This window comes from Balaenoptera physalus (assembly GCF_965194825.1).
Source record: "Balaenoptera physalus genome assembly, chromosome: X".
Lineage (NCBI taxonomy): Eukaryota > Metazoa > Chordata > Mammalia > Artiodactyla > Balaenopteridae > Balaenoptera > Balaenoptera physalus.
In genome coordinates, this window is record NC_138903.1 from 118,184,524 (window position 1) to 118,199,912 (window position 15,389).

At 38.2% G+C, this 15,389-nt stretch overlaps 1 protein-coding gene across 2 annotated transcripts; it reads right to left on the bottom strand.

Annotated features, from left to right (window-relative positions):
* Positions 1 to 1,343: 1,343 nt before the first annotated feature.
* Positions 1,344 to 12,669, bottom strand: MMGT1 (membrane magnesium transporter 1). 2 transcript variants are annotated; one of them, XM_082445470.1, is made up of 4 exons: positions 12,372 to 12,669; positions 8,533 to 8,585; positions 5,998 to 6,101; positions 1,344 to 4,379 (listed from the first exon to the last, which is right to left on the bottom strand). In XM_082445470.1, the coding sequence occupies exons 1-4, from the start codon at positions 12,448 to 12,450 to the stop codon at positions 4,220 to 4,222; spliced, it is 396 nt and encodes a 131-aa protein (XP_082301596.1). In that variant the 5' UTR covers positions 12,451 to 12,669; the 3' UTR covers positions 1,344 to 4,219. The 2 variants fall into 2 exon arrangements, with proteins under 2 accessions (XP_082301596.1, XP_082301595.1); XM_082445469.1 differs by lacking the exon at positions 12,372 to 12,669 and adding an exon at positions 11,946 to 12,352.
* Positions 12,670 to 15,389: the final 2,720 nt, after the last annotated feature.

Sequence of the window (15,389 nt, forward strand, 5' to 3'; positions counted from 1 at the left end):
AAACAAATCATCTAATAGAAAACAGAACATGACCACACAGTTCACAGAAAATGAAATATGTAACCAATAAACATGAAAATGTGTTCCATCTCCTTCATTAAAATGCATTATAACTTCATTAAGATGCAAAATACCATTTATGCACTTTCAGATGATCAAATTTTTAAAAGTTGAGGGCCCAGTATTTGCAAGAGCCTCCTAAATAATTATTCTTATACATTATATGTGGAAGCATAATTGGGCAAAGATTTCTGGAGATCAGTTTGGCAACAACTACTGACCTGAAAATGAAAACTATCATTTAACCCAGCAATTCTATTGCTAGGAAGTAACCTTGTTAGTTTAATCTCATTATATGTACAAGTAAGTTGACTGCAATATGGTTTAGCAATAGTAAAACATTGCCAACAACCTGAAAGCCCATCAATGTTTGAACATTTATTACACATCATATATTAGAATACCACAGTCATTAAAAAGAATGAGGTATTTCTGTACATACTAATACAGAAAGATCTTATAAGACACAGGTAGCAAAAAAAGCAAGGTACAGAAGAGTGTATACAGTCTGATTCCATTAATGTAAAAACTTTTTAAGTATATATTTGCTGGCAAATAACTTTTTTCCTGAAAGAATATACAAGACACTTAAAGCTGGTTACCTTTGGAGAGAGGTATTAGGAGCAGGAAGGAAGGGAGCAAGTTTTAATCTCATGCCTTTCTGTACCATCTGGTTTTTTTTTTTTTGCCATGTGCATATATTATCTTTCTTTTTTTCCTTTTAAAAGAATACTTGATTAGTAGGTTATTTTGAGATATTCCTATGTAGATTTGAATACTAGTAGTGCTATCTTTCAAAATACTGCAGATAAGCGCCAAGCTTTGCGAACCAGAACTTCCTCTTGGATTTCCATTAAACTCTAGATTTGTCCCCTGATGCTTTAATCATAATGATTTCCTATTAAGTATAAATTGCCATTTTGTAATGGCAGTTTGGCTATATAACACATTTGTGCTGGAATGATTAGACACTGCTACTCAAAGACCAATATTCTTATACTCCAAAGGGCATTTGATAATTCATAAATATAAATATAAATGAGATTACACATTCTATTTCAACTCTAAAAAAAACATAAAATTGCAATAAGACTTTACATGTACAATGAAAAGTAAAGTATCCACTGAATTTAGTAAAACAGCATCACATTGGAAAAAATACAGTCATTAAAATTAGATCTTACATTTTTCTGGGGACAGAGAAACAGAAGAAAATGAGATTAAAAGTAAAACGAACAAACAAACAAACAAAACAAAACAAAAAAAAAAACCACTACCAAAAACAGGGTGAGACAATCATTTATTTATTGGACAGGGCAAGGTCATTTAAAGAGAGGAAACATATCCAAAAGAATGTGTTTAGCTTGGTGTTACAGGCATCGATGCTCACAACAAACAACACTACTCAATACATCATGGAAACAGGCCACATACAACCAGGGGGATGCTGTCATGCCACTCAAAAATAAGCCACAATGCTTAGAAAACAATCATTAGGGAGTTACAGAGCATCACAGTCTCTAATTCACAAATCTGCATTTTCTGCAGCTGGCCCACTAGGCCATAGCATTTGGCTGGTTCCCTGGTCATTAAGTCTTCCTATATTCTAGAGAGCCTTCAACAGTACACACTTCTGAATGTCACTGAAATCATAGTCAACTGCAGGCTTAACTAGCTCGCATGACTACATTTTTGGCTACCTTAGTACTGCCTCATAGTAGTATAAATAGAATTCTGAACTTAATCCATTTAGCGCTGTTATGAAGCACCCAAATCCTATGGTACCTACTTTTAAAAGACAGCATAAATTCACTGGAGGAAATTAAAGAAAAAATTTGGGAAGCTCACCTGACCAGAGGTATACAAGCTCCTAGCAAAATGAGACACAACTGAAGACTGCTATGTCAATTATTTGCCACGTTATTTGGCATCATATTTAGCAGGACTTTCCTGACTGGGCTATCCATATCAATATCCATTCTAGAGACTAGACAAAAATATTATAAGTAGTAACATATCATGAATGCTTGGTTCTGAGAAAAAACTATTCAGCATAAGACGGACTGAGAAACCTGTTAGGTATGTGACCCTCCCTCCTTACATCTACTGATTTTTACAAACCACTTCCTTTTACAGCAATCACAGTTCTCAAGAGGAGAAGTTCTCACTCCACACAGAACAAAACCATATTTGGGAAGCCAGTCATGAAAGCCCAGATACTGCAGGAATCCATTCATATTAAATGACCAGAATAGACACATGTACAGAGACAGAAAGTAGATTAGTGGCTGGGAGGCACTGGGGGAAAAAGACAGGTAACCACTAAAGGGCACAGGGTTTCTTTCTGGGCTGATGGCAATGTTCTCAAATTCACTGTGATCATGGTTGCACAACTTCATGAATATATTACACCACTGAATCGTACCCTTTAAATGGGTGAATGGTAAGGTATGTGAATTATACCTCAGTAAAGTTATTATTAAAACCTATTAGGAAAGGAAGACAGGCCCCCAAAGAGAAGAAAATAAGACGCTCTTGCGAATCAAGTCATACCTGAGGAAACGGTACACAGGCCTGACGTAAGGAGCTTGTTTCTCATACACTGTTCTGATTTAAATACAACCACTTTAACCCCTGACTTCACATTTTAAACTCATTTCTAAATTATTTTAGGTTTTCAACAGATTTCTAACTTTGTTCTCCTTAGAGAGCAGAGTCAGTGTTCCACAGATTGGGTTGGCAAAACAAAATTAAACAATGGATACAAACCCAATGACAAAATAATCTTGTATTTCAGGCTGCGTTACCAGGCAGAAGAAATGAGGTTCATTACTAATGGAAAAAAATGCCTTCAAGGATAAGGACATCTCATGACTCTTGCCTAAAGCACATTTCCTTTTCAAATCTGCATACAGTTATTCCCTTTATACCTATACAATTCAACAAAAGCAATGTTTCCATACCTGTATGATTCAACAAAAGCAATGTTTTCTAAGAAGAAATGTAGAAATGTTAAGCTTCCTGCAGATCAAAGAGCTAGCCAAATTCCCCTAAAACTTAAATTACTGTTTCTAAAAAAATTCTTCTCTGTACCCTCATCCTCACCTTCAGCAACATACAATGAAGATGGAAAACAAATCAGAAGCTATGAAACAATTTCTTCAATGACCTTAATTTTTTTTAAAGACATGAGTTCCAAATATTTAGAACATATTTGGCCCAATTCCGTTGAAGTCTACCTTTAATGAGAAGGTTTCCTTTATTTTTACTAATTCACTAGTTTAGTATGCAATAAAATAACAGAGATTTTGAATAAGTTAAACTGGCTAATGACAAGTAATCAGTTTTCCTCAGTGATTACTATTCTTCTACACAGGCAGGATAATTAATTCACGGATGGTCTTTTTGGTCTATCTTCAACTATTCTTACGCTACACAATCAATTCGGGACATTTTTTACCAATAAATGAAGAGAACACAAGTAGCTTTACAGCAAGCTGAGTTTGTTAAATATATTTGTTATGACAAAGGATTTCTGACACAAAAATTGCTCGCTGCACACAGAACCCCAGAGAAGTGATGAAACAAGACTGATGTTAGGAGGTATATGGGAGCGGGGTAGGGTGAGAAGTAATGGATAAATTAAAAACTGGTAAGTATCTGCTGAAGCAGAGCCACTTTTTAGGGGGCATAAGAAAAACTGATAAGTCACCATTTTGGTCTCTTTAGAGAAGTCCATTTGTTGTTAAGAACTTAAGACCATTTTACTAGCATTCATGCTGCAAAATGCAGTAGTCACACTATCTCCAAAAGGATCCTGAAAACTGTAGTGCAAAAGAAAAGAAATCTAAGAAAATAAATAATTACAAAACCACCACTTTTCAAAGAAATGTGTTCAAAACAGTGACTTTTACAAAACATGTGAATTTGTTTTAGATGAAAAAAGAATTCTCTATGAAAGATCAAAGACTCATTTCACAGATAACTTATATTGCATTCATTATTTGATTAACAGTGTATAAACAAGGGTCATAGACTTTTTTAATTAGGTCTGAAAGATCAATATAAATACTGATGGGGGGGGAGTGTTTTGTACCCCAAACTCCAATATTCCAGCTCTGTGTCCTGTCCTATTCTGTTATTATAATTTGTAAAAATCTTAACGACGCAGTGATTCAAGTTTTCGTAACTTCAATGATGTGTTAGAGGACAACGCATCTTGGTTTGAAGAATTTGTTGTATCCGAAGGCCGGAACAGTACTCGACCGCGATGATTAAATACATAAAATGATGGGTGATTCCTTAATGTGTCAAATGTCCTTAAAAGAAAAAAAGCATCAATTTTAGATAAACCTTTATAAAAGCCTATTTGAAAATAAGCAGGCTTCTAATAAATTACGAATTTGCTATGGGTTATAGTTTTAACTAAGTTTAAATCCATAAAATCAGACTATAATTGGTAAACATACTGTATCTCACTTTCTTCCTGTACAAGGAAAATAAGAAACCCGGAAATGCAACATAAAACCCTCAAATTTTTTAATTCAGGCATTCCTTCCAAGATGCCTATGAAAACACAAATAATTGCTCAACTTTAATCACCTCTATAAATCTAACACTAGCCCATGCCAAATAGTCCTTAAAAAAAAAAAAACAGTACATAGATTATAACTTTGATTATTCTCACCTGGCCCTCACTATTCAAGCCATCTGATCATAGTACAGATCTGTCTTCCAAGAATCAAGTACAACGAAAAATTCCTTTTGGCCCTTCTGTACCTGCTGTTGTCCAAACTCGTACATTTTGCTACCACCTACTAAATTCATGTATTTTGCTACCACCTACTTAATGCCATTCTGTTTTACTTCTTTCTTTCTAGGCCCCTTGCATGTGATTCTTGATAGACTCTTTGTAAGAACTGTAGTGGGTAGTGATAGTGGAGTATCCTTTCATTTTTCCAGTGAGATATATGCAGTCTAAAAAAAGTTCACAAACACCTAAGTGTATGGCTTTTGGTATTGGTTTGTTTTTAAATATGAACTTCCTGGAAGGAAAGAGAACTTTTCTTTTGATAAAAACTCAAATCTCAACGTCAGCCCACCTGAAAATCCAAGCATACCCCAACATAAAATGGGAAGCCTGAGATGTGACTATTTAAAATGTAAATTAAAAAGTAAAAGTAAAAAGGGGATGAATTTCCTCTAACACATAAATGTTTACTGTGAATTCTTCTAAGGAAATACTGTGTTAAAATTTCTAGGATCAAGAAGGTGGGTAAAGTCCAGAGACGGAATTGAATAAAGCTAAAGGATGATTTTATGCAAGTCAGAAATACGGAAAAGAAAAGCAAGCAAAGCTCATGAAAATAGCTTAGAAGTAGTATAGGAGAAAAAAGGAAAGCAGAATAACAAATATACTTTAGTCCAAGGATAGAAAAGGGCCTAAGAGCAGAGTTTATGTCACAGACTAGGTTCAAGTGATAGAGGAAACAAAAAACCTCTTAATCTTCCAAAGATTAAGCTGGGACAAGAGGATAAGAAGAGGAAAAGGGAAGGGAGGGAAGGGAGGGAAGGGAGGGAGGAAGGAGAGGGGGAAGCAAGGCAGGTGGGGAAGAAAGAAGGAAAAAATTCCTGAGGGAATATCTTCCTATATATCTATTTCCATCCACCTATCTATCCAACCAGTCAACAAGTAATTTTAAGCAACCATAACATAACATCTTATTCTAATGTCAAAAACCTGTCATTCAACTTCCATTTTTCCTGTCACATCAAACACTGCCTCAATTTTTTTACCTCATTACTCATACAAACTGCATAATCGAAATGTAAAAACAAAACCAACTTTTATGTACCATAAAAAACATAGATTTTAAATTATGTAAATGAAGCAAAACCCCCATGAAATTAAATGCCTATGAAAAGGAAAAGACTTACTTATTTTTTAGTTCTGAAGTGGCATCCATGTCTTTAAACTCCCCTGCAATATGAACTATACCATAACAGGTAACTGCAAAGGCCAGAAGTGTCTGAAGAACTATCTGTGAGTATAAAGATTGAAATTACTAAACAACATACAAATATTATTATAAAAGTTTACAATTTTCTCTCCATCTCTTTCTAGTCTCTTAACAGGTATTTCTTCTAGATCCTATCAAGGAGTCTCACTTTAAATGATTTGGACTCAGACAAAACAGTATCTTCTATAAGTTCTGTGAATCGGCTGCAAAAATACTTCTGGGTTTTGCGCAAATAGCAAAAACAGGTACCAAGCCATTCAGAACTCAGTTATCAACTATTACCAGCTTCTAAGAGCAACTATGAATGTTTTAATGTATTACTGTTAAATATCCCAGAGTATAAAAAGAACACCCCTTAGCCACCACCTAGAGCAACTATGAATGTTTTAATGTATTATTGTTAAATATCACAGAGTATAAAAAGAATACCCCTTAGCCACCACCTAGCTTAAGAAATAGAACATTACCAGTACCTTTCAAGGCCCAGGTATCCCTCTCCAATTATATCCTTCACCCTCCCTCCCAGTTAACTGTTGTCCCCAACTGTGTATTAATCAGTTCCTTGCTTTTATTTATAATTTTACCAGCTCTGTATGTACCTCTAAAACATACACTGCTTACTTTTTCCCATTTGAGCTTTTTTTTTGGTGAGATTCCTCCCTGTTGAAGTACATAGTTGTAGTCCATTCATTTTCATTGTATTTCATTACACGAAAATCCCACAATTTATACATTCTACTGTTGATGGCTACGTGGGCCGTTTCCTGTCTGTGACTTTTACAACATCAGGATGGATATCTTTGTGTATGTCTCCTGGCACACGGCAGTGCAACCACTGGCGTAGAGTATACACAAATTCAACTTTATTAGGTAATACGAAACTGCTTTCCAAAGAGGTTATGCAAGCAAAAACTTGCAATGTTTGATATTAACCAACATGGGATTACAGGCATATTTTATTTTCTTGATTGTGATTTTCTGTATTTTTCAAATTTTCCCATTTGTAAACAGAAGAAAGTTATTTTAAATAGATATAAATGAGTGTGTATATGTGTGTGTGCGTGTGTGTGCGCGCATCTACCACAAAACAAAGGTGACGGGAGAATGAGTTAATAGCCACATCTACCATGTCTTTAATTATGACAATTAAAGTCAAAATTAGCCACAAGCTACTACTCTTTCTAAACTAAAATCTAATGTCATCTGTTATACTGGTTTACATCCCCACCACCAGTGTACCAAGACCCATTTCATACAATGCAGTCATAGGCATCATTAACAAGGATGTGGTAAATCTATGAGTTGTCATGAAAATATGTCAAGATAAATTGTTAAGTAATAAAAAGCTAGTTATGAAAGTATACATATATACACATAACTTTTTTAAAAGAAACACTCTGTGTTTTGATTACGTAAAACTATACATACACAAAGATAATGTTGTTTATGCATAGAAGAAAACTAAACTACTGATATACTCCAAACTGTTGGGAGTAGAGGTAGAATTGTGAGCAATGGGGTCAGTTTTTTTTTTAATTGTATGGGGTCAGTTTTACTTTTAACACTTACTGGTTGATTCTATTACAAAGAACTTACTACTTTTGTTCTTTAAAATCCAATAAAGATTTAAAAAAAGGGGGGGGGGGAATTCCCCGGCAGTCCAGTGGCTAGGACTCCATGCTTCCACTGCAGGGGGTACGGGTTCAATCACTGGTCGGGGAACTAAGATCCCGCAAGCCACACGGCACAGGCAAAAAAAACAAAACAAAAATCCAATAAAGATAAAAAACTGTGAGTGAAGTTCACATATTATTTCAGCTTTAAAAAAAAAGTACTTCCTTATTTTTCTTTAGTTTTACCACCTATGTATCTGTCCCTAAACAATGTTTTGTTAGTTTTACTTGTTTTTAAACTTTATGTATAAAAGGAACTTTCTAAAAAAAAAAAAAAAGTCAAATAATCAACTTAAGTCCATCTCACACTACAGACAGAGCAACTTCTAGAAAGACTATTATAAACTAAGTTCTAGGGAATTCCCTGGCTGTCCAGTGGTTAGGACTCCACACTTTCACTGCAGGGGGCCCGGGTTCGACCCCTGGTCAGGGAACTAAGATCCTGCAAACTAAGATCTGCAAGCTGCGCAGCATGGCCAAAAAAATAAACTAAGTTCTAGAAACCAAACAGAAATCTTTTGCTTACAAATCTTTGGGTTTTACAATGAGTGACAAAAAGTAGATAACAGATATGCTATTTCATGTCTGGAAAATTAAGAGAATAAAAAACCAAAAAATTTTAAAAATATATTTTAAGCTATGTGGCTGATTTTTAAACTATACATACATATATATTTTTTATTGAAGTATAGCTGATTTACAATATTGTGTTAGTTTCAGGTATACGGCAAAGTGATTCGGTTATATATATTTTAATGGAATATAAATGACCAACTTACATCTATTGGCAGTGATTCATCTTCTTTTTCTGTTAATCGCATATAAGAACGATCTATAAACCAGAAGCATACCATTAAAGAAATTGTAGCCCATTTTTCTTAAAATGCAAGCAAATCTATATACCAAAGAAGCAACTGACATGTACTACAAAAAGTAATGCTAATCCTGGATTCCTCAAAAACCTCTATCTTCTAAGGCAGTCAGTCTGATCTTGAACTATTTTATTCCCATCATGACCTGCTCTGTCACCTTATAAAACAGGAGAAGAGTGAAAAGTGAGCAAATATGAGGAAGAAATACCTAAACATAATTTTTCTTTCATTACTACAGGAAAACTAGAATTCTCTGAAATTCTTTCACTAACTGGTCAAAGAAATCACAATTATTTAAAAATTAAGTCTACAGAAAATCTCAACTCTGAAATAGCACCACCATCACATAATATGGACAAAGTAATATTGTTATGGAAATGTTTTTCCTGAGACAATATGCTGGGGGGTTGCTGGAATTGGAGAAGTTCCTGGACATCAATTGCTGCTTCTATGATTTAATTATAATTCTGCTACTGCCTTAGCCTCAGGAGGCAGCAAGGTATGAAGGAAAAGGATCAGGATTTGGAAGCTGAAAAGCCTAGATCATAATACCAGCTCTTCAATTTATCGTAATCTCATTCAATGTAAGACACCCTCGTGGATTGTAACATGTATCTCAATTTCAGAGTGTTAAAGTGTAGAAGTGGGAGGTGGAATGTGCCTGAGAATCAAAAAAATACAGTATCTATCTTTTCACTGCCTAAATTTCTGCAACTGTAAATTGGTAATAATATGAGGATCAAATGAGACATAGGATAGGAGCTCTGCCATAACAAAGTTCGTCACGGCAAAGACCAGCATGCCACAGCACCCCAGGGTGCTACCTGCTGCCACAACCTGACAGGACACAATTAGCCTCAAAGGTAAATATTGGTCTCTTTCCAACATGAGGACTATAAAGAGGTCCCACTGCAGTGACAAATGCCACAAGGCATCCTCACCTCACATAAAAACACAAAATCCTAATTCTAGAGGAATCTTGCACAATCCCTACCTAATAACATGCTTAAAACCTCAAATTACTGTGAGTGAGCATGCATTGACTCTTAAAAGAGAATGTGTTTAGAGACATTTCTTAAGTTTTATCTCACAGGTTTCATCATAAGGACAGGTGTAAAAGAAAAATCAAACCAATACCCAAATAGGTTTTGGCTAACTTCCTACTGCCTGTTCAATTCCCAGCTACCTTTCTTCTTTGCATGAAGCATAATCTGACTCCAACTCTAGCTTTAGCAGGGCATTTCCTCATCTGTTAAATGAAGGGGTTGGACTTCAGTCATCTATCTCCTTGCTCTAGGACAGTAAGATTTTACAGCTGAAGTCTATTGTAGAAAATGACGCAGTACCACTGTATCCTAATCTCCTCTAGGGCAGCTATTCTAAAATGAATGTACATACAAATCACCTGGGGATCTTATTAAAAAGCAGATTTGGATTCCATAGATCTGGGGTGGGGGGCTCTGAATTTCTGCATTTCTGACCAGCTCCCAGATGATTTCCAAGATGCTGGTCTAAAGACCACACTTGATCAGCCAGACTCTAGGTACCTTTCTTAACCCCTTCCCCCCACCCCCTGAAAAATGACTACTTCCATCTCCATGTATTTTACATACTTTTAGCATAGCATCTATATCACTTTATGGTGATTGTTGCTTGATCCACTTGTTTCTCCACTTGACTTTGAACTCCCTCAGGACATCACTGCACCTTCTAGCACCTAAGCACAGCGCAATTTCAACCAATTACTCAAGACTGAATTTTACCAAGCAGTGTAGCACACAGGCTCTAAAATCAAACTGCTTGTCTTTGAAGCCCAGCCCCACCATTTATCTCTGTAATTTTGCACAAGTTTCCTAGCAGTATGTCTCAATTTCTTCATCTTTCAAAGACGATAATAACAATAGTATCTACCTCCCAGGGTTTTTGGTAGTATTGAATTACATAATGCACGTAAAATGCTTAGTTCAGTGCCTGGCACATGGTAAGCACTTAATAAATGTTAGCTATTATTATTGTTGTCATTCAAGATTGGAGTGTTGGAGAAACTGTCACAGAAAGCGGAGCCTGAGGAAACATGACAACTAAATGTAATATGATACTCTGGATTGATTCCTGGAATAGAAAGAAGACACTAATGGGAAAACTGGTGAAATCCAAATAAAAGCTAGACTTTACTTAATAGTAGTATACCAATGTCAGTTTCCTAGTTGTGACATTGTAACATAGTAACGTAAGGTGTTACCAATGGGGGAAACTGAGTGAGGGGTATACAGTAACTCTCTGTACTATCTTCGCAACCTTTCTGTAAATCTAAAATTTCAAAATAAATTAAAAAAAAATAAAGCTGAATTTCTGCCAGACAAATGTTGTCATAATACCTGTATGTAAAAAGTAATTTTAATAATTGGATCATTTTAATTATATATAATAAATAGAACAAAAGGTTTTATCTTGAAAACAATTGGAGCTTTGAGGAATTCACATTTCATTTTCTACTTTATTCCTGAAGATGGAAAGTAATGTAGCAAATAAAGGAATAAAGTTCAACTCTGAATTTCTTTCCTTCATTCAACAAATTTATTGAGTACCTAGTTGGGAACATTGTGCTGGGCACTGACATTACAGCAATGAACAAAATATATATTGTCCCTGCCCTTATGGGCTCTATAGGTTAGGAAAGAGCTCAGCAAACTTTTCCTGTAAAGGGCCAGAGAATAAATATTTTAGCCTTTGCAGGCCTTACTATCTCCATTGTAACTACTCAACTTTGCCCTTAGAAAGCAGCCAGACCATACCTACACGAATGGGCATGGCTGTATGCCAATAAAACTTCACTGATGGACATTGAAACTTGGATTTTATATAATTGTCATGGATCATAAAATTATATTCTTTTGCTTTATTCCCCCAACAAATTAAAAATCTAAAAACATTCTGAGCTCACGGCAAAAACAGGAGGGAGGCTGCATTTGGCCCACATGCCAGAGTTTGCTAACTCCTGGTCTCGGAGAGAAGGTAGACCTCAAAACAGATCAGCTGTCTCACTGCACTGCATCCTCTGCTGGACTCCAAGTTTCCTCTTGACAATACAATTGTATATGTGTGATAAAGCACTTTTTTTTTCATTTAAACTTCCCAATCACTCTGTGACATAGAAAGTGCAAGAATTAAAATCCACCTCAATGAAGCCTCAGAGAAGGGACATGATATGCCCAAGGTCACAGATTTAGCGGTAGAGCAAGTTTTTAAGAACCAGCCCCCCAGTCCGGTGCTCTTTGCCCCGCATCACAGTGCCTCCCTGAGGCAAATGGTCACTTAACTTGTCAGTCCGCCTGGACAGCCCAGGAGTGCCCAAGACGTTGTCCACCTAGTTGTCATGGGACCATGAGCATCCGAGGTCCTCGATCTGACACTTTGCCAGCCCCACGCTGGATCTGACATCACTTGTCCTGGATTCCCGGATAGATTCCCTCTCTGCCCACCCTGCAGCCCACCGGTCCCGTACTGAGCCCTCTGCCCAACACCCCCTTCCAACCCTGCTGCAACCCCAGGTGCCCCACTCTTCTCAAACTCAGACTCCAAGCCTTCCACCGGGGAGCCCCGCACTGCTTCTCACAGTCACCCCAAACTCTAAGGTCTCAAATGACCATTCCCGGGACACGCGGTCCTACACTCCCTCAAGGGTGCGCCCACACGCCGCCCCCGGAGTCCCGCACGGAAGAGGTCGCCGTCCCTCAGGCACTTACGCTGCGCAGCGGAAAAGGCCGCGTGGGCTAGGGCAAAGAGGCCGATGCCCACCAGCCCCTTCCACAGCGACGGCGCCATGACTCCGGAGGAGTAGCAGCCCAACAAAAGAAGTGAAGGGCGGCGGAGCTGCTCCTTCCTCCACCGGCGGGTATCCGCGCAGCGCAGAGAGATGACGTCAGTGAACCCCTGGGCGCGAAGCGCCTGAGAGGTGGGAGAACCAAAGAGCCGTGAGAAAGCGGAAAGGGGGATGCCGGGAAGAAGGGGAAGCGACACGGAAAAAGTCCGCGAGTACCGAGGGGCCGGGCCTGCGCCGCGCTGCGGCTTTGCGAGGGGCGGAGCTGAGCGGACGGCGTAAAAGAAGAGGCGCAAACGGATCAATGGGGAAGCGGAGTGGAAGGGCGCCAGCAAATGAGCGCGGACCGCGGGGCAGGGGGCGGGGTCTGTGGAAAGTTCCGGGCGGGGCAGAGGAGCGTGGGGCACTGCAGGCGGTGGTCAAAGGAGGTCAGTGCTGGCTCCCTACCGCTGGGCTGGGAATTTTTGTTTGTTTGTTTTGCTTTTCCCTCAAGCTGTGCCCTTTGTTTTCTGTCGACCTTTCCTGTACTTCAGCCTACTGGGAACCGCGGAAGGAGGCAAGGGTGTGAAAGCGAGGGGGCGGGTGGGGTGTAGAGGAAAACCACCCGGCATTTGGAGCCGCAAACACGTCGCACGCGGGGGACACTCAGTAAAAGTTAGTTCCCTTCTCCTTACCTTCAAAAGATCTATGAGAAAGATTCGCGCCCAAAAGGGTGTAGCGCGGCGGGAGTGTTTCGTCACGAAGAGAACCAGTTTACATTAGGGAGAAATGAAAGGAGAGGAATAAAGTGATGCTAACAACACAGGCCCATCCACCTTCTGTCTCTCTGATCAGAATAAAATATACTCTCCTTTCTCGATTTTTTTCTTTGTCTTCATCCCCTACACTATAGACATTTTATATTGACCTCTTTCCACTCTATTCTCCTTTGGCCAGCTCACCTATTCATTCCCACTGCTTTAAGCCATCGTCAATATTAGTGATTCCAAGTCGACATCGCTATCTCAAATGTCTTTCCTGCGCTCCAGACCTGCATTTCCAACTCCCTGCTGATCATTTATTTCTATCCTGTGGCCCTTAACACTTAATATGGCCAAAACAGAATTCACCCCTTTTTCCAAACTCCACCAACTCCTCCAGTGCCTCCTGACTGGTTGGCACAATGTTGTAAACTGCATATCACAAGGTAAATGCAAAGTGTGACCACCATCCTTTGCCCTTAACCCTGTCAGAATTCTATGTTTTAGCTGCATCAATTTGCTCACTCTTACTGGCTACTAGACGCCTATCCTGTCCACCCTTTTAAATTTGCATTCTTTCCATTCCTGATCCCCCTCACCTCTATTTTTATATCACCTTCTAACATACTCTATAATTTACCTATTTATTATGTTTGTTGTGTTATTATTGTTTACCAGCTCTCTTCCTCCAGGAATGTAAGTTCCAAGAGGACAGAGGTTTCTGTCTATACTTAGAACGTTGCCTGTCACATGGTAAGCATTCAATGTTTGCTGAATGAATGAATGAATTATGGGAAAGAAGTGGAGAGGGATGTATCCTCCTTTGAAAGAATCTCTATAGAGAGTCCGTCCATTATTTTTGAATTGGATTCAAAAATCCCTGTGGACTTGTACACACCCTTAGATTTTGGTAACACTTTGATTGATGATAAGCATTTTCCGACATACTTGAGCTTCCTCAAAGCTGAAAAAATTGAGCAAATAAAGAAGGCATCCAAGAGTCATCAGATTTCCTCAACTTTACCTATATAGTTTTTGTCCTGGATCCCATTTTCCAAACCTTTAATTATAGTCATTATTTTTCTCTGGGCCCTCTCCAATTTCTTCACCTCTAAGCCAAGAGTTGACACGGTACTTGATCAACGTCAAGTACAGTATATTGTATTCCTTACAAATGTAGCCCTATTTATAGACCTCACAATCAGGAAGAACCAGGAAATAATCTCTCTGCACTTAACAGGAAAGTGCTTCCTTCTCCACCGCTGGGAGGTGGCAAGGTTGAAAACATAGGTGATCCAAAAAAAATCTTAAAACTTTGTTTTGGCTTTGATAATGGTCAAATTGAAATTAGTCTTATCAGGTACCCTATTAAATTACTTCTGTTAATATTAATTTATCTGAAGCAGAAAATGATTAGGAGGTTTCTTAAAGGAGCTGAGATCTGGTGACTTTCTTTTAAAAAGATGAGGTTATAGAAAAAAGAGAGAGCCAGTAAGGAGTCTGGTATTTGTATAAACCACCAATATATTACCCTAGTCTTCAGGGAAGTGACCTCTGTCCAGGCCTTGAATTTTGTTTTCTCCATTACACTCTTAAAATGCATTCCCCACTCTTTTGAATCTGTTACCCACATACTGAGTGCAAGCTACCTAGTTTTACATTTTCTAGAAATAAATGGTTAACTCATATTCATGAGGTAGGATTTTGTCTCATCTATAGATTCCACCCTGAAAGGAAGCCAAAATATTCATAGTCACAATTACTAAGGAATTTACTAAGTCACAGTTACTAAGTACCTTGGGTCCACTCATGCAGTGTTCTCTACGTTAGAGTTAATCCCAAAGGTGCAAGTTACAGCTAATGGCAGCAGTGTTTTCATGAGCTCTTAGAACAAAAGTCAAACCTCATGAGAAAGAGCATTTAAATTCCTGGGTGACCCAAGAAGTGCCTTTACTTTTCCCAAAGAAACAGCCGTCGTCCACATGCACAGTGGATAAATGATGTGGATGTTATTAAAGGTGGGGATAACCATCTCTAAAGCGTTTCCTATGGAGATGGAGATGTTGTTTATGAAGGCTCATCGCTGTTTCCCCAGGATAGTTGGTTGCATAGAGAAAGCACTGCAATCCCAGAATTGTCTTCAAGTTAATTAACTTTGTTACATGCCACCCAACTGGAGGAGTAACTTCACACACCACATCCAT

Excerpts from the sequence above, each read along its gene's own strand:
- MMGT1 (XM_082445469.1), bottom strand. The coding sequence starts at position 12,066 with ATGTCAGATCCAGCGTGGGGCTGGCAAAGTGTCAGATCGAGGACCTCG. Across the intron at positions 8,586-11,945 it reads CTGTCCAGGCGGACTGACAA|ATCGTTCTTATATGCGATTA; the intron begins GTTAAGTGACCA and ends TCTGGTTTATAG. Across the intron at positions 6,102-8,532 it reads ATGAATCACTGCCAATAGAT|ATAGTTCTTCAGACACTTCT; the intron begins GTAAGTTGGTCA and ends TTATACTCACAG.